We start from the raw sequence: 19,064 nt of genomic DNA on the forward strand, positions 1-19,064 counted from the left end.
ATCTAAACCCATTACTGATCTCTCTCTCCCTACCCTTCCCTCTCCCTTCATCCTCCTCTCTGTATCTCTGGTGTGTTTTGTGTGTGTGTGTGTGTGTGTGTGTGTGTGTGTGTGTGTGTGTGTGTGTGTGTCTGCTTGAGTGCTCATATGTTTGAAGTTGTTTGTGGAGGCCAGAAGCCAAGCTTGAATGCCATTCCTCAGGAGCCATTATTTTGTTTTTTTTAGACCAAATGGCTCATTTGTGACCTGAGGTCTCCAACTAGGTTAGGCTGGGTGGCCAACAGGTTACAGGGGGATCTTAAGATTTTTATCAAGAGTTTCAAGAGTAACTTTCAGTTAAAAGTTTTAAAAGTTGCAAATTGCAGTAATGAGGGACTTCACCAACAAAGTTAATGAGAGGAGTAAGTAAGCCTGATTCCTCCTTGAGTAGGGCACAGTGTCTTCCGCGAATGAATAGAGACTAATTTCTAAGTGCTGGAGGAAAATTTTAGAAGGGAGCAATTCAATTTCATGAACCCATTGGTGGGCTGCCAAATACTCTCCTGATGTATTTGGTTTCTAAGGATACATCCAAAGTATATTGCCTCTAAAGTCTCGTCTCATCAAGCCACCAGGAAATTATCACTGCCAGACTAGCTGAGACCATTTCGAATACTCTCTTTTGTAACAGGTTAGGGCAGAAGTCTGTATGACATATAATCAAGCAGAGGATTATACTGCTGAGTTATTGAAAGCAATGGGAGGGCCCATGTAACAGGGGATAATCTTTCATTAGCTAATGAGAATGTAGAACCTTAACATGCTAGCTTCCTATTAAGCAAAGAAGAGAACTATCAGTTTTAGTTTGCCTCTGGGGGAAAGATGCTCTCAAAATCATGTGCATTTTCTTGTAAAATAACTTTTCTGAAAGATCTTTCTGCACACTACTGCTTCAAAGAATCATAAAAATCAAAGAGGAAACACCTGTGAGAGAAAAGCCTGTCAAAGAAGAAAATAAGTTTCTGAAGACAAAATCCATGACAGAAGTCTCAGATGCCAAGGAGAATTGCAATAGTTATCATCTTTGTTTGACAGGTTGTTCAGGCTGCTTAGGTAGCATACAGATTTAAATTTGAAAAATTATCATGTAAGAGTGTCACTGAAAGGTTATGCACTTAAGAACTCATAATTACACCATGGACACTGAAAGAGGATGGCTTTGCTTTGGATTTCCTGTACTCAATACATATCATGGCTCCTGATGGTAAATACAATCTAGTAGGTGTTTGTTGAGTGAAATAACTTGAATCCATCTAGCATTTCTTTTGCTAAACGTACACCTCTCTCTCTCTCTCTCTCTCTCTCTCTCTCTCTCTCTCTATATATATATATATATATATATATATATATATATATATGTGTGTGTGTGTGTGTGTGTGTGTGTGTGTGTGTGTAGGAACACCAATTCCACTTTTCTTTAAAAAACATTTTTAGTTTTTATAAATGTTGGTGTTAATTTTCTTCTTGACTGGTTACGATTTCATTGTATAGTTTTCAACATTTTTTTAACCAGAAGAAATGATGATCTTTTAATATTTTCTTGTGAATTACTTTTTAAAGGTATTACTATTGTCAAGTCTATTTTGGTTTTAGTCACTTCTAATTTTTCTTTAGGTACTGAGGCTCAAATATAGAGCCTCACAATGCTTGGTGGCTGCTTTATTGTTTTTTAAAAAAGTTTTCTTTGCAGATTGTTCCTTCTCTGAGACAATTACTATTAGCAATTATTTTTCTATGTATATTCTATGTATATATAAACATTCATGTTGTTTGCATTTATTTGCTCTTACATAAGTCATTAAACATTATACACATTGTCAATACAATGTACAGTATACAATTTAATGACATGGGTTTTTGTTCCATTTCAGTACATTTATTTCACTCACTCTGTTATTAAATATTCATTCAATGCATTAGTTTCAGACATTCACTTTTAAAGCTGAACAGAATTTTGTACAAATATTTTGAGATTCTTATAGCTGTTTTTTTGGTCCTTATGCTATTTTTCCTATTACAAACACTGGGGAAGTGGACTGTTATTTTACATGCAGGCTTACCATAGGATAGTTTTTTAGAGGCAGGTCTAGTAAACCACAAGGTTAAAGCATTAAAAAAGCTGAAGATATTTTAGTATTGTTCTCCAAGATAATGGAATACTTTCAACTTTACCAGCCTCATCTGGCTGTCAGAAAGGGCCCCTTTCAGAAGGCATCACAGGTCACCATCACAACTGTTTTATTTTTTTTTGTGAGCAATTTGATTCATGAAAGTGGTATTTTACAATGTTACTGTTCACCTCTTCTATTTTGTTTAATATTTAACATCATATGAATGTATGATAGGTTTATTAGGATTATTTACTCTGTGGCTTTACTTTTCATGGTTAATGGTATTTTTAATAAACAAAAGCACCTAATTTTAACATAGTCCTACATATCCATTTCAATTTTTACATTTATGCTTTTCTTTTTCTAATTATTTTCTCTTTTATTGAAAATAGATTCTTTTCTCATACACTATATCCTGATTACATTTTCCTTTGTGTCTGCTATCAGTTCCTTTCCACCTTGCCTCTCATCCAGATCCACTCCCTCTCTGTTTCTCATTAGAAAAGATCAGGCTTCTAAGAGATAACAACAAAGCATAACAAAACAATAAGATAAAACAAAGACCATCACATAGGAGCTGGACAAGGCAAGCCAACAAAAGGGAAAGAGTCCAAGAGAAGGCACAAATATCAGAGATGCACTTGTTCACACACCTGGGAGTCCCATAAAAACACTAAACTGGAAGCCATAATATATACACAAAGGACTTGGTGCAGACCTGTGCAGGCCCTGTGCATGCTGCCCCAGTCTCTGTGAGTTTGTAAGCGCTTTGCTCACTTCATTTAGAGGGCCATGTTCTTCTGGTGTCTTCCATCTCCTCTGGCTCTTACAGTCTTTCTGTCTCTTCTTCTGTGGGGTTATTTTATTTTCCACACCAGACTTTAATGAGTGATTCTTTTTGGGAAATAGAGGATGAATCATGGATCTAATTGTCATTTTAAGACATTTATTTTTCCCTCTTTCTGTCTGCGTGTGTCATATGTGCTTGAGTACATGAATATGCTCCATGTGTGTACAGGTGCCCACCAAAGCCAAAAGATGGTATCGGGTCCCGGAAACTGGAGTTAGAGGTGGTTGTGAGCTATCTGGTATGTGTGCTTAGAAATTTAATCCAGGTCCTCTGTAAGAACAGCAGGTGTCCTGCTACTGAGCCACCTATCTAGCATCCCAACAATCTTTAAAAGGTAAGTATCCAGCCGGGCGGTGGTGGCGCATGCCTTTAATCCCAGCACTCGGGAGGCAGAGCCAGGCGGATCTCTGTGAGTTCGAGGCCAGCCTGGTCTCCAAAGTGAGTCCCAGGAAAGGCGCAAAGCTACACAGAGAAACCCTGTCTCGAAAAACCAAAAAAAAAAAAAAAAAAAAAAAAAAAAAAAGGTAAGTATCCAATTTTCCCAATATGATTTAGTACTCAATTAGACTATTAGTCTATCTTTTCACACTCAAAAATATTAACTTTATCATCTACTAAATCCCATAGCTCTCTGTCATTAAAAAATAATTTTACAATATATTTAAAAGTGGTGTGGGCTTTGGAATCTCTCATTTTTAAAAATTTCTTGCTATTTTGTATATTAAGTTTTCTAAATTATTTTTAAAATCAACCTTCCTTATTTAAATTTTTTATTTTTTTGCTGATTTTTTTAGTGTAAAAGTTAAAAGCAAAATTTTAATGATCTATTTCAAGTGACAAATTATAGTCTATTATAATCTCTCTGTCTCTTTTTGTTTTGGTTTTTCGAGACAGGGTTTCTCTGTGTAGCTTTGCGCCTTTCCTGGAACTTACTTGGTAGCTCAGGCTGGCCTCAAACTCACAAAGATCCGCCTGCCTCTGCCTCCTGAGTGCTGGGATTAAAGGCGTGCGCCGCCACCACCTGGCATAATCTCTTTTAAAATAAAATCACCAGAGTTTCCCCTTGAATTTAGTAGAAGATTGCAAATAGATCTATATCTATCACCCTGCACAAAACTCAAGTGCAAGTCTATCAAAGACCTCAACATAAATCCAGTTACACTGAACCTGATAGAAGAAAAATGGGAAGTAGCCTTGAACGCTTTGGCACCGGAGACTACTTTCTGAATATAACACCAGTAGCACAGACACTGAGACTGACAATAAATGGGACCTCCTGAAACTAAAAAGCTTCTGTAAGGCAAAGGACACTGTCAATAAGACAAAATGGCAGTTTACAAAATGGGTAAAGGTCTTTACCAACCCTACATCAGACGGAGGGCTGAGCTCCAAAATGTATAAAGAATTCAAGAAACTAGACGTCAAAATACCAAATAATCCAATTTAAAAATGGTGTACAGATCTAAACAGGGAATTCTCAACAGAAGAATCTCAAATGGCTGAAATACACTTAAAGAACTGTTCAATATTCTTAGTCATCAGGGAAATGCAAATCAAAATGACTCTGAGATACCATCTTACACTTGTCAGAATGGCTAAGGTAATAAATACTGAGGACATCTTATGTTGGAGAGGATGCGGAGTAAGGGGAACACTCCTTCACTGCTGGTGGAGTACAAACTGGCACAACCACTTTGGAAATCAATGGAGATGAAGGAGGAGTGGACTAGGAGGGTATAGATGGGAGTCCGGAGGTGATGAGAGGAGAGATGGGAGGAGAAACTATGGTTGTTATGTAAAATAAATGAAAAAAAATGTTACTTTAAAAAAAACCCAGAAAAAAAAATCATCTTACCAAGTTTTCCCCTATATTTTAATAGCTCTCTTTTCAGTTAGTACTGATTGATAAGTCCCCATCTTGCCCAATGCACTCTTTTATGGTACAAATCTTTACCTTTCCTTGGACTTCTTGGCATCTCATAAGTAGATGACCCATAGAATTTTCTAAGCTTAAAAATCTTAAATTGATTTTCCTCATCAGTGTTGAGAACAGTTCCATTACATATATCCTCTTCTCAAAGTATCTAGCCATAATAGAATTATCTTTATAAATGATGTCTACATTCTAATTTGATTTAACATTTAGAACTGAGTTAGAAAATGTAGCAGGTGATTTTGAAATAAAATATTTTTTGAGTGAATATCTGATTATTTTCTGTATGAGTTTTAAATGAAGAGCATCTATTTTATTGGGCATTGATACACAGGCACAGATGTCCAAATATGTCCATTCAATAGTTACATAACACAGGGATTTAAACTGTAAGTCTCTTCAATCTAAGGTTGGCAACAAAACATATTAGCAACAATGACTCAAGACAGAAGAGATTTAGTGTTGTAGTGTTTCCCATGGCACCGTCTTTTCTTTTAAAACATCAAAAATGCTATAAGGGAAACATAGGACTTTGTTAATATTCACAGCCATTTAAAGATTTGCTGTGTGAATCTTAAAACTTTAAATAAAAATTCAAACCTCTGTCTTGAAGAGTGTATTTTCAATTTTGTGTTTTAAATGTTAGTTATCTTTTGATCATATGGGCTTGCTTTAAATAGCATATAAGAAATCTGAGGGGAATGATGATGGGATTATCCCCACAGGCGAAATGGGAGGAGTAACATCAGCCTTTAATTTCTGAATGAAATTAGCAAATGCAATCAAATGACTCGCTCTCCCATAATGATACAATGCACAGAACAGAGGGGATTACAGAGGCAATATTTGTACTTCAGTTTTTCAGGTGAAAATCATTTGTTCTGAGTTCTCAGGAGAGAGCTTGTTTACGGATCTTTTCATGAGATGAGATAAAATATTAGCTTAGAGAACATCTTTAGTCTGCAAGCATGTATCCTAGACCTGTAAGTTATGAGAAATTAACAGTACACTTACAAGTTAAATCCAATGACTAATGTCAGCAAACAAGATGCACACATCACATGTCATCAGTTCCTCAACTAGAAAAAAAATGTTTTGGGGGGGTGGAAAGTGGCAATTTAGCCATATTTATTTCTGAGAATAATATTTCCCTGGCTTAATATCTAGTTTGACCTTTTCTTTTATATTCTCTGTATTTAATACCAATAAAACTTTCCATTGTATATACACTTAAGTAGATTCTTTTATTATCAAGGGAATAATTTTAATTCAAAGGCACTAAGAGAAATAAAACTAAAGAGAAAATACGGTGCTTTGGGACCTCATGCTAAAGTGAAAATTGCCGTTTGCGCTTACTAATAGTCAAACCTTTGTTCAGAACAGCCCTTCACAGAAAAACAGGTCCACCTACCACTTGGAACTCAGAACCCAGAATGCAATCTTGAAAAAGAAAATGGAGCTGTGAATTCAGAGACACATTTGCACATGCATTAGAAGATGAATGTACTTTTTAATTTTCCCCATGGCCAAAAAAAAAAAAAAAAAAATGGAAAGAATGTATGGTGGCTTCAAGCAGCCAAACCAGCAGATAAGCTTTGTGCCTGGTTTCTCCTAGTGATGTGGCACAATGACCATAAACAACTGAATTATGGACCACTCCAAACTTTTCTATACTCAACACTCAAATTGGGTAACAATCAGTCCAACTTGTTATGCAGTATTGCTAGCAGAGCAATAGTGATAGAAAAGGAAAATAATTGTAATACATGCAGTCTCTGTACAAGGGTTAAGGACAGTTGATTTAATTTTCAGTTAAAATCTTCGTTCATGGTACATGTACTATGTGCTGAAAACAGCAAACTCTTGGCCTCTACCCTAAAAATTAAGCTATAAAGATAATCAACTTGAAAAATGAACAATTTCAAAAAATTCCATGCTCACATCGTTCATTTTGGCCGTGTTGGTTTCAGAGAGAAAGAAAGTTGGGGCCGAGAGAAGAGTCAGACTTTATTAGAAAACAACAACAAAGAAAGTGTTATATAAAATGCTAAAGTTGGCAAAATGTATTTCAGTTAGATGCCCAGTAAGTTCTGTGTCTGCTCTATGTGCTATTTTTGTGTGCCCAGTTGATATTTAACCATGCTGGATTATAAATCTGTCATGAAAGAACACTATGAAAAATTTTTACTGAGGAAAAATTTTACTAAGGAAAAAAATTCCTGTTAAATGTAGAAATTGGTTTTGGACCCAGTGTGCTATCAGGCAACATGTGAGAGACTTCAAACACTGCTTTGCTTCAGTCTGGGCATAGATAAACTCTGCATGAGTACCAGAGTGTCGGAATGAAGGCTCTCTCCTATTAAGGGGTTCCTGCACAGCCTTGTACCTCAACTATTCTGTTTTCCTCTTGCCACACTTCAGTTATGGTCTTGACTCCTTTCCCATCTCTCTATCTCAGTTCCTACCAGGTACTACCCGGAGTTTGGGCACCAACTTTCCTTATCTTTTAGTTTCCTTTAAAGGCTTTGCTAAACCCTTCCAAAACAGTCTAGGCTGAGGAAGAGACTATGGAACTACTACTATGTTAATTGTTAGAGTTGGCAATTTGCTTATTTCCCTAATTTGAGCCCTTGGGACCCATCTTTCTTATGTACTATGGGCTTTTGTAAGGCCTGGCAACAAAAGGATGATAAGAAAAGGAAAGAATGAAGTCCTTTACGAGAAGATTGCTTCTGATTGGGAAAACTATCCACAGTTTTGTGGATAAGGCATCGCTGAAGTGGCTCTTGGGGAGAGGATGCTGATAGTGGTCAAAATGGAAAAAGAAGGTGTTCCCCCAAATATTGTGCAGGCTAATAAACTTATCTGGGGTCAGAGACAGAGCAGCCACAATATTAAATATAAAGGATAGGCAGTGGTAGCACACACCTTTAATCCTAGCATTCCAGAGGCAGAAATTCATGTGTTCAAGGATACAGACAAGCATGGTGACTCATCATGCTTTTAATCCCAGAAAGCAAGCCTTTAATCCCAGGGAGTGGTGGTAGAAAGCAGAAAGGTATATAAGGCGTGAGGACCAGAAACTAGCAGCATTTGGCAGGTTAAGCTTTTAGATGGTTAAGCTTCAGGCTTTCGAGGGGCAGTTCAGCTGAGAGCCATTGGGATGAGGACACAGAAGCATCCAGTCTGAGGAAACAAGACCAGCTGAGAAGTTGGCCAGGTGAGGTTAGCTGTGGCTTGTTCTGTCTCTCTGATCTTCCAGAATTCACCCCAATACCTGGTCTGGGTTTGATTTTACTAATAAGAACTTTTAAGATTCATGCTACAAGAAGGTGTTCCAAAGGTGGTACAGGGATGAGAAAAGGGTCAGAGAGAGAAGGATCAGAAGATAGAAGAAGGGGGAAATAAGCCAGCAAAGGGTAAAACCAAAATCTATGGCTGGAGGAGAGGGAGACCACAGAAAGCACAAGATAGTGTAGTGAAAAAATTAGATTCTTGCCTAGAGACAATAGTCAATGAACATTTCTGAGCAAGAAGGAACCATTAATGTCTTTTTCAAAGGCTGGCCCCTAGGTTAAACATGTAGAAATAAAGAGATTGGCAAGGGTCTATTGTAGTAGGTCAGAGAAGATTTCATAGAGATGTGAACTTCATAATAATTTTAAAGAGTAGACTGGTTATGCCATAAATTGCTTTCATAGGTTATGGCAGATGATTTGATAAAAACATCAAAGCAAAGGGAGCCAAAATCAATTGACTTTGAGCTTTTGACTTTGAATGACAGAGGCAGCCGTTTACATAAATGGAAGCTAGTGTGAAGGAGACAACATGCTGTCAGTTTTCAATATATTTAGGGATATATTTCCATAAACTAAGTGTATGGAAATAAAGAACCAAAAGAGAAATATATTCATAAACATCACTGAACATTTTCATAAAGCATAGTGTCAAAGGCAGTTTTAACTTAGTTTGGATAAAAATGAATTTGTTTAGAACTAGATAGAAAACTTAGTTGTAAAAAATGCATATCATATATATTACACAAGGCACTATCCATACAGATCCATGTGTGGATATATGCAGAAGATAAACATATAGTGGCTTTGCTTTCAATTGGGGAATATTAAATGAATAATACTCAATCAACAAATATTGATGCCAAAAGACTAAAGATTAGAACACATGAAATACCATGGGAGTTATTTTAAAAGCAAAAATGTGAGCTCACTAATGGTTTTCTTTACTTAACTTTTTGCCAATTATGGTAACAATGAACTATTACAAACATTACTAAGAATTTTTAATTCTTATCCTGAAAAGAATACTATTAGGTTATCAAATTATTATTTTTCAGATGAGGAAAGTGAAGCTAAGAGGTCCAGGCACTTGTTTTATAACCCATGGCAACTTAAAGATGCCCATGAATTTCCTTAATATATGTGACTTCTTTAATAATTGTGTTCTGTACACAGTAACTGTTAATCTGATGGGATGTTAGGTAGTTATAATTATTTCTTGTACAACTGTCTACAAATGTTACTGCATTTTCACTTTGTACTTACACACAACTCAATAACTGCAGGAAAAGATGGCATTTGTAAAGAAATAAAAATAGATTATATTTAAAATCATTTATAGGAGTTGGGAACACAGCTTAGTCAGTAAAGTACGTGTGTTTTAGGCAGAAGGACCTAAGTTTGGAACCATAGATCCCATGCACAAAGACAGGCATGGTGTGTAGGCAGCTGCAGCCCCAGCATAGAAGGTTGGGGCTTACACAAATGATCCTTGAAGCTCATTTGCCAGTCTGCTTTGCCAAACTAGTGACATGCATGTTTAGTGAGAGACCCTGTCTCAAAGCATAAGGTGGAGAGTAGACAAGGAAGACACTTATGTTCATCTCTAGTTTCCATGCACATATAGACATGCACTGAACACATGCACACACCATGCACACACATATACACCCACTTATAAAAGTAATGGTAGAAAAAATACAATATCTTTAAGTAGATAGATGAGCTTATACTATCAGTTTTCAGCCAATAATTGCCTAAAATAAATCTATACTTAGATATCAATAAAACTCTAACACTGACATATTCAATTTTTTGATTATGCCTTAAGGGATTCATTAACAAGAGTAATTAATAAAAACCATTAGGTTCCTCACAAACAAAAAAACAGACTTATCTTGTGACCCAGCTCAACACTCCTGGATATTTAGTCAAAGGATTCCAAGTCAGCACATCAGAGACACTTGCAGATACATCAGTGTCCACTGAAGTACTGTTCAAAGTGACAAGTTAGGGACTCAACATAGGTGTTTATCAAAAGATAAATGGAGAAAAGAAATTACATGTATGAACAAAGTCATGACATTTGCAGAAATATGGGTGAAACTGAAAATAGCCATATTAAGTGAATTAAGTCAAGACAAACATCATATTTTCCTTCATTTTTGAGTCTGAGACTTTATGCAGACACATCAAATCACACATACATTTGATACGATAGTAGAATCAAAACTGTCTCTGAGAGCAAAGGGGACAAATATAAGGGGTAAGGAAGGAGAGAGGAATGGAGTATGGGGGTGTGCCCAAAGTATATTATGCACATGCATGGAGATGGTCTTATTTAATTCAGCACAACCAAACTGTGCCACCTAACTTTTTATAGAGCTTAAAGTCTGTTTAGGGTGGGGCATACTGGCCAATGATCTTGATGTGTGTTTAATGACAGACTTCTTTGGTTTATTTATACTAAGAGGAGTTCCTGGGAAAGCCACTAGAGGGCTTTTATTATAAATCTTGCCTAGGCCCTCTTCATAAGTGAGACAGTTGTGTTGCTTGATCTGTTTAAGGGGCCCCTGGCAGTGGGAATATCCCTGGTGCACAAGCTGTTTTTTTGGAGCCCATTATGCATGGTAGGACACCTTGCACAGCCTTGATGCAGGGGCAGGGGCTTGGACCTGCCTCAACTGATTGTACCAGGCTTTGCTAACTCCCCATGGGGGACTATACCTTTTCTGAGGAGGGGATGAGGGGTGGACTGAGGGAAGGTTTGGAGGGGAGTGGGAGGAGGGATGAAAGGGGGATCTGTGGTTGGTATGCAAAATGAATAAAAAATTTCTTAATTAAAAAAAGTTAAAAAAATCTTACCTTGGAACACCCCCTACACATGCAGATTTTCTTTCTTTAACTTTTGATTTCTTGGCAAACCTAAATAGATCTGCTTAGTCATTACTTTCTACATAGGATTACTGACAACTGACATGTAGATACCCCAGATGCCTTCAGTGACTAAATCTCTAACCATAATATAAGAGGAATTTTTCATGTTGACTAAGGCATTTTTACATTTTATTAGAAATGCGCAATGGACTTCCAAAAGGTCCCAAGTGAATACCTAATCACATTTCCACAGTTTTCTCTGTAGTTTTCCTCATTTGACACACAGCATTCCATTTAGAAAACTGGGCCTAATCTGCTGAGCCCCCCACATATAGTTTACCAATAAGGGGGCAGGGGACTGTGTGATTCATCTTAGCCAGAAGAGTCAAAACATTCCAGAGAAAGGGAAACATTCTGTGTGCATGAAGTTCCTTATCTGGTCCTCTTTGATCACGCAGATGTCCAATGGCACCACTATTCCAACCAATTAGCTATATTCAATTATGTGTATTCAACATGTCTCCAACACACAACTCAACTTCGTTTTTACCATTTTCTCCTCCAAGCATGTTTAACTGAGCTCTGCTCTCATTCTTGCCCTTTCAATATATTTTCTTTATAGCAGCCAGAATGAGTTCCAAAAGATGATGAATATGCCTGGTGGTGGTGGCACATGACCTTAATATAAGCACTCAGGAGGCAGAGGCAAGCAGATCTCTGAGTTTAAGGCTAGCCTGGTCTACAGAGTGAGTTCCAGGACAGCCAGAGCTATATAGAGAAACCCTGTCTAGAAAATAATAACAACAACAAAATAATGAAAATGATGGATCTTATCATATTCATCCCATGTTTAAAATTTGTACAATATTTTTCCCCTGCATTTATATAATTCTAAACTTTTAAACTCTTAAATATTACTAAACGGCAAAGCATAATCTGGCTTCTTACCTCATCCATATGGACTCATGCCACCCTTTGTCCTACTACTTGACTACTAGACAATATGAAGATCTTTCCTATATTTGGGTTGCCATACTTTCATTTGTACCTGGAATGCTCTCCTACCTTGCTACATGGCTATTTTAATTTATAATTCAAGAGTTAGTTTGGGTAGTTTTTGTCTCCTTTGGCATATTTTCTGATCTGTTTTCCCTCAATACTTTATATTCATTCTTAGTTTTCCCAGTTTCTATTATAGATGTTTTCCTTATCTGACTATAATTTTCTTGAGAGCAAGAGCCACCTCTTCTCTTTGGAAATCCCTGTCTAGCTGTGTCATATCACAGGAAATATTTAATAAGTATTTGTTGAATCATTGAAGGTTACTGTATAGCAAGATAGCCGTTTGTTAAATACACTTAGTTGAATACATCTAACTGGCTATAATACTGATGCTTACCATTGAACTATTAAGTAGTCAAAGAGGACCAGACAAGGAACTGTGTGCACATGGAAAGTGGAATGTTTCCAGTTCTCTGGAGTGTTTTGACTCTTCTGGCTAAGATAAATCACACAGCCATCCCATTTCCCCATTAAACTCATGGCTCAAGCTCTATCCTAGAACCAATGTCATTTTGCCTTGAAAACATCATTAAATAGGTTGACTTTAGAGTCATCTTTTCTATTAGAACTTCTGAGGAACAAGACTGATTTATCTCCATCCTTTATATTACATTAGAGTTTCCATGATACAAATTAATCATGGTGGAAATTTCTTTCAGGAATACTGCAATTCTAAAATTAAGAATTATAACATACTAAAGTGTTGAAGGCAGTATCTCTTCAGATATAGTATAGAGCCTAATTATTTGTTACTCTAATTCTACACTTCATGAGATTCAGGCACTGGGAGAGGCATCTGGAATTCAAACAATGACTGGAACACTTTCTTTCCTTGTTAATCAATTGGCTTTGTATAGACAAACAAATCCCCATCAGACCTATACAAAAAGATCCCAGTACAAAAAGGTATGACTGACTCAGCACACTCCCCAGTAGGTTCCATACAGCCAGCTTTCTGGACAGAAAGTTGTCCCAAGGATTTCATTGGCTCAGGAGACCATCTCCATATACTGCAAATGTTCATTGGGTTACTGCCCACCTACCATGTTAATTAGCCCTCACTGCCTATTTCCCTCCTCCATGTCACAAAGACATTCTTGCCCCACGACAGGCTCAAAGAAGAAAATGGTTCAGTATGGAGGAAAAGAGCTGGAGGGGGCCCAATGTCAGAATAAAGATCCAACAGACATGTTCCTGGTAAAATTAAGGAGTTTGGGTCATCAGCTCCCTGTAGCCTTTAGGTGTTTTGCTGAGCAGCTGGAGGTCATTCAGTGACTCAGAGCAGGAAGTCAGTAAGAGAAAGGCAATATTTTCCTGAGGGCTTAAATTAGCCTTTGCTTAGGGAAATGATGAATAATTGCTGTTAGCTGACTTGTATAAATATACACATGTTATTTATATATACAATATATATTTTTAATAGAAAAAAATCTATGTTCCATTTGTTTGGCTTTAAAGGGCAAACTTCCAGTGTTATTAATAAATGGATAGGGTAGACCTTCATTCATACTTGAATTCTAATGCACCTGCACTTAAGTCATGAGGGACCTCTAAGTATTTTCATTATATTGCTAAGAAACCGCTACCACAGTTGGTTTAAAAAATACTTCAAATAATCTGCATGCACAGCTAATATTTCCTGAGTTTGCACCAGGATTTATTCCAAATATGTGAACTGTCTCAATGAATCATCATAACATCTCCAAGAACAAGCTTTGTTTCCACTTGTGTTTTGTAGGTGAGAAAATCAAGGCCAAGAGAGTGAAACATTTCTAGCCAAAGTCTAACAGCTGTGAAGGGCAGAGCCAGGGTTCAACCTCGATGCTCTGATCTTTAGTCTATGCTTCTTCCTACTATGTGCAAGCTCTTAAAAAATGTTTCATTCCATTAATTACATAGATTTAATGAAAGTCATTCCTCCAGTAAATGGCTGAACTAGGCTTTTAATGAGTTTGTCTGATTCTTGTGTCCAAGCTGGCAAATACCACTTAATACTGTCCCCTAGAGAAGGTAACATGCTTATTTTTTTTCAATCACATATTTAACATTAGACATTAAATAGATCATAAAAAAGAAAATGCTTTATGAAGAGTCTAATTATTACCCAGACATAATCTAGAATATTTAATGTATTAAGCTAATTATTAAAATTTTCTGAAGCATCTGAAATACCATGTGAGTAGTGTTAATGTGAGTGTACTAAATGAAATTCATATAATGATTCAATATCACTTCTTGTATAATATTAGAGGGACCAGTCTTAATATTATACATCCCAGGGGCTCAGGAGAGAAAACTACTAACGGCGAGGACTATTTTCAGAAAATAGAATCTCAGCACACCAAGCTCTATAGTCCACTTGCTTTAATTCCTCTGGCATAACATCCTTTATACCCAGCTTCAGTTCTTTTCTCATGTCTAGCTCCTTTCTTGGCTGATTTCTCTCTATATTTATCTACTGCTTCCTCTAAGTTCTATCTTAATTCTCTTGTCTTAACTCTGCCTCATCTAGGTCCTTTTCATCTTGTTCTTACCCAGCTAGTACTTCCCCATCTGACTCTTCCTCATCTTCCATCTCGTTTTCTCTGGTGCTCTCCTCTAGCCCTTCACTCTAATTCTTCCCCATCTCAGTTTGTTCCTCTCAAGTTCTTACCCGTCTAGTTCTTCCATTCTCTTTTCTCTTCTCTGTCTCTCCGTGCCCTGGAAGTCCTGGTATATAAAGCCAGGCTTCCAGGGTCAAATGGAGGGGTGATAAGAATCACATAGAGAGGCAATAACTGTTAATTACATTTGCAACCCCAAAGGGAAGTGACCAATGGGGAAATGAATTAACTAAAGGCTAAATTCGGGTAATATCTAAGAAGAGGGCTCTTATGTGCTCAACTATAATCTTAAACGTGATTGGTAGAAAATGTTAAGAATCTATAAGTTGCTAGGTCAATGGGAGAAAATAAAACTGTCTTCTTTTTTCTTGTGGCTCCTATCTGTCCAAGCTATCTGCTGTTTTTCTCCAGGGTAGGGGAAAGTGTGCTCAGTCGCTAGGCAACCTGTGTACAGCTAGATGCCTCTGGTGATAATTAAAGGGAGTTCTGGAACTAGAGGTAAGGTTTGGGAAAGGAGGAAGTAAGGCTTAATTGGCACATCCACCAGGCCTTCTCAAACAGGTAGCCTGGATGGTTAAGTCTGTTCTTAGAGAGTACAGAGATATCTCTGCTAAGGTACTTTCCTCCATCTGGGGATGGACCTGGCCGGATGCTGCTAATGATGATAATTACAGGGAGGTTTGAACTGGGGTTCTGGCTGAGCATAGCTCTCAGTGCAGAGGGTTATCTAAATATTCCTAGAAGTGGTTAGGTAAGGAGTTAACGGTCTATAAAGTTACTTAACGTCCACCTGACCTAGGTGGTGTCTCCTTGTGGAATTTACCTTAAATCAGGAGACTTGAATGTGGACTGTTATTACTGCTAGTCCTTGAAAGTGGCCAAGGGAGATATCTGATTCCAGAGAAAGCCTTTCCTGAGGCTGTTCTCCAAATACCTGGAATGTGTATGTCCAGAGAGTGATCAGTCCACACTGTTAGCCCTTCTTGGGGAAAAGTCAATTGGGAAAACTATGAAAGCACACATGACTTTCATAACAGAATACAGCTGATATATAACAAGCCAAGTAACACCAAAACCTCCTTGGTATTTGGCTTCCTCTGGAGGAATTCCCTGATCCCTCCAGGTAGTGACTTTGTCATAACCAGCTGAGTTCTTATAATATATTCCTGCGGCCCGCAGCAATCACTGTTTACCCAGTTTCTTGGAGCAAGCAAAAGAGCACCTAGATATCTGTGAACATTTAAAATGTAAGCTTAACTTGTTTTGTCTGTCCCAAGCTAAGACCAATACAACTTATTGGTTACAACACATAGTACAAAGTCAAAAGAAATCACATTATAAAATATAATTTAGTATTAGTAAAGATAAAAAAGTTGTGTCTTAAGATTTAATCTTGTATGTGTATGTGTCTATGTAAGTAAATGGCACATGTGTGTGGGTGGGCATGGAGGGCAAAAGAGGGTCTGAGATCCCTTGTAGCTGGAGATACGAGTTGTCTGACATGGGTGCTGGGAATTGAACTCAGGTCCTCTGTAAGAGCAGCAAGCCCTTACTATTGAGCAATCTCTGCAGCCACACTAAAGATTATCTTTGTTACTTATATTAATATCTGGTTATATGAAATAGTTTACCATGCACATCTGAAATGTTAGAAAGTTATAATGAGCTGGCCAAGTTATAACGAGCCTGTCAGTTAAAAAATCATAGAAAATATTAAGTGTTGGTTGTTATTATCATTTATGGTATTCACTACATAATTATACACTCTCCTTATGTGAGTTTGTGTGTAGAGTTCTGGTTTCTTCAACCATCTGTAAAAACTACTATCTTGTAGTGTCAAGTCTGCTGATAAGGAATGAATGTCAGAGAATTAAAGGTCATTGCAGGTGGGTTATAGAGTAAATTTAAGACAAACATTTTTGACATTTGTGCCTCAGTAAAAGTCTTTTATGGTTTTTTTTCTTTTACCTTTCGGCCCTTTGAAAAGCTTGATTTCCACGACAGTCTCCAAAATGGGTCGTCTTCTACGCACATACAGCCGCACAATAGACCCCGCTTCTTTGAGGGCCTCCACTGCTTTACTGTGGGAAACCTCGGACACATCAACCTCGTTCACCCGCAAGATACAATCATTGACCCTGCAAGGGAGGAAGAGGCAAGTTTCAGCAGTAGTCAGGGACCTGGAGTGAAGAGTCCATCATCACTATCTAACCTTAACAAGAGGACAAGAATGGGAGAGATTTGAAAACGTTCAAATTTGGAAGGTTTCTTACTTATAGTACAAGAAATCAAGTCATGCTTAAGCTCCTTGAGTGCCTAGCATTCCACACAATGATCACTAGGCAAGCCAGTTTCCATCTTAGATTGTACTACAGTAGTGTGACTTGAATTGAGTGGCATATGGCGTAGTTAGAAGGATATGAATTTTAAGAAATCTGTCAATGACATCATTATTTTTACTGTCTTAATTGGTTAGACTGAAAATTATGGTCTAAAGTCTTCTCAGAAGTTATTGTGGTAGACTATATAGACACAACAGATGTAATTTTATCATTTAACTTTGCAAAATTCTGAGCTCACTAGATACAAAAGTGTTATGCAATAATTGTAGAAATTCTCAAAAATATAACTATGTAGGAAGAAGAAAAAACATATAAAACAGTCATCTCAATGTGTTTAGCTTGTTGAATTATCTTTAAATATCTTTTCCCTGGAATTCATCTCACAATATTATAAATATTGAAGCTTAGACTTAATGAAGCTTGACGAGATCCTCAGATAATCCTGCCTAAGACATTTACTTTAAAAACTAAGAATTATGTAATGCTTTAATTGTTTCAGTCTTCACACAGGAAGGCATAATTTGTCTTCCTTTCCAGTTAGTTTATTTTTATGATAATGATTAGTGATAACACGAATAATGGCTAAGAGCACAGGTTTCTGGCTAGAAAGATTTCCTCACTCTGTCCATCCATTTTAATATTCCCCATCTCAGGTTACTTTGTTGCTCCAGGTCAAAAGTGAGCAACTGTTCTTACCTGACCCCTTCTTCCCTCCATCACTATACATTCAGATCAATTTACAGAGCAAATCTAATGGCTATTGAGGTTAGTTCATCTTCCCTGCTACCTCCTGGTTGAAGTCAGCACCACCTCTTGCCTGGATGACTTCCACAATCTCCTGCCTAACATTCTTGGGTCCTCTTTGTTATCTTTGAAGCCCTTCTCTTCAAAGTACCATGGAAAAGTAAATGTGGTTGGTACCAACTTTCTACTTCCCTCTTCCAATGTCTGATTTCGTTCAAGAGATATATTGTTTAGCAAATATTTGCTGAACATGAAAAAACAACAACTAAAATTCAATTGTTAGATTTCCATCTTCTAAGTTGATACATATAGGTAATTTTCTTCATCTCTCTAATAATTTTTTATTATTTTTATTTTCACATTCTTTAATAATTATAATATCTACTATGAATGTTTTAGAGAAGAACAAACTAGACAATATACATATAAGCCTTCCCATAGATCTTAGCATATAATAAATTATTAATAAATGTACTGATAGTGCAGTATGTATTGACATATAATATTCTTAATAATGGATTTTTTCATGGCTTTGTGGAATAAGACTGAGGTCCACTGTGGAAATTAGTGTAATTTGTACTAATATAAGTAGTAGACTGTGTTTGTTCTAAAGTCTGTGTCTATGTATCCTATCTATCTATCTATCTATCTATCTATCTATCTATCTATCTATCTACCTATCTATCCATCTATCTATCATCTATCTTTCTATCTATTCAGTCATTTATCTAACATCATCATCATCATTCCCATGATCATCATTATCCCCATGATCATCATTATCTATCTTCTATCCACCTACTTACTTACCTACTACATTTCTATGTATTTATTCTTGCAGTCTTGGCTGGGCAAGTCTAGGGCTTCATGCATGCTTGCCAAGTACTCTAGTACCAAATTATACCTGGATCCTTCAAGCCTTCTTGTTAAAAAATATATATCTAATGTGATGGACCATTTTATGTATATTATGCCTATCGATTCAAAATATAAGTTTACCATGGACATATTATATAAAAGCATGGGGAGGATTTTTAAGTGTATTTTCCCCCATAATTCTTTATATGTCTGTTTAAGAAGCTGTCATTGCAACCCTTGCCTTTATGAGAATACACAGCAGCCTTAAAATTCTGAAGTGGAAGATTTCACTAAAATGTAGTGATATTATTTCATCAGAACAGATGGAATGGCTTTAATAGGTTTACAC

At 36.9% G+C, this 19,064-nt stretch overlaps 1 protein-coding gene across 30 annotated transcripts in view; it reads right to left on the reverse strand.

Annotated features, from left to right (window-relative positions):
• Dlg2 (discs large MAGUK scaffold protein 2) overlaps positions 1–19,064 on the reverse strand; it is a 1,877,153-nt gene that overhangs the window by 512,863 nt on the left and 1,345,226 nt on the right. For all 30 annotated transcript variants that reach the window (XM_052714317.1, XM_052714325.1, XM_052714324.1 and 27 more), the window contains one exon: positions 16,740–16,909. In XM_052714317.1, the coding sequence (XP_052570277.1) occupies positions 16,740–16,909 (170 nt within the window). The remainder of the gene's footprint in view (positions 1–16,739; positions 16,910–19,064) is intronic.

The sequence above is a fragment of the Peromyscus californicus genome, unplaced genomic scaffold, assembly GCF_007827085.1.
Source record: "Peromyscus californicus insignis strain IS unplaced genomic scaffold, ASM782708v3 Scaffold_4__1_contigs__length_199733344, whole genome shotgun sequence".
Lineage (NCBI taxonomy): Eukaryota > Metazoa > Chordata > Mammalia > Rodentia > Cricetidae > Peromyscus > Peromyscus californicus.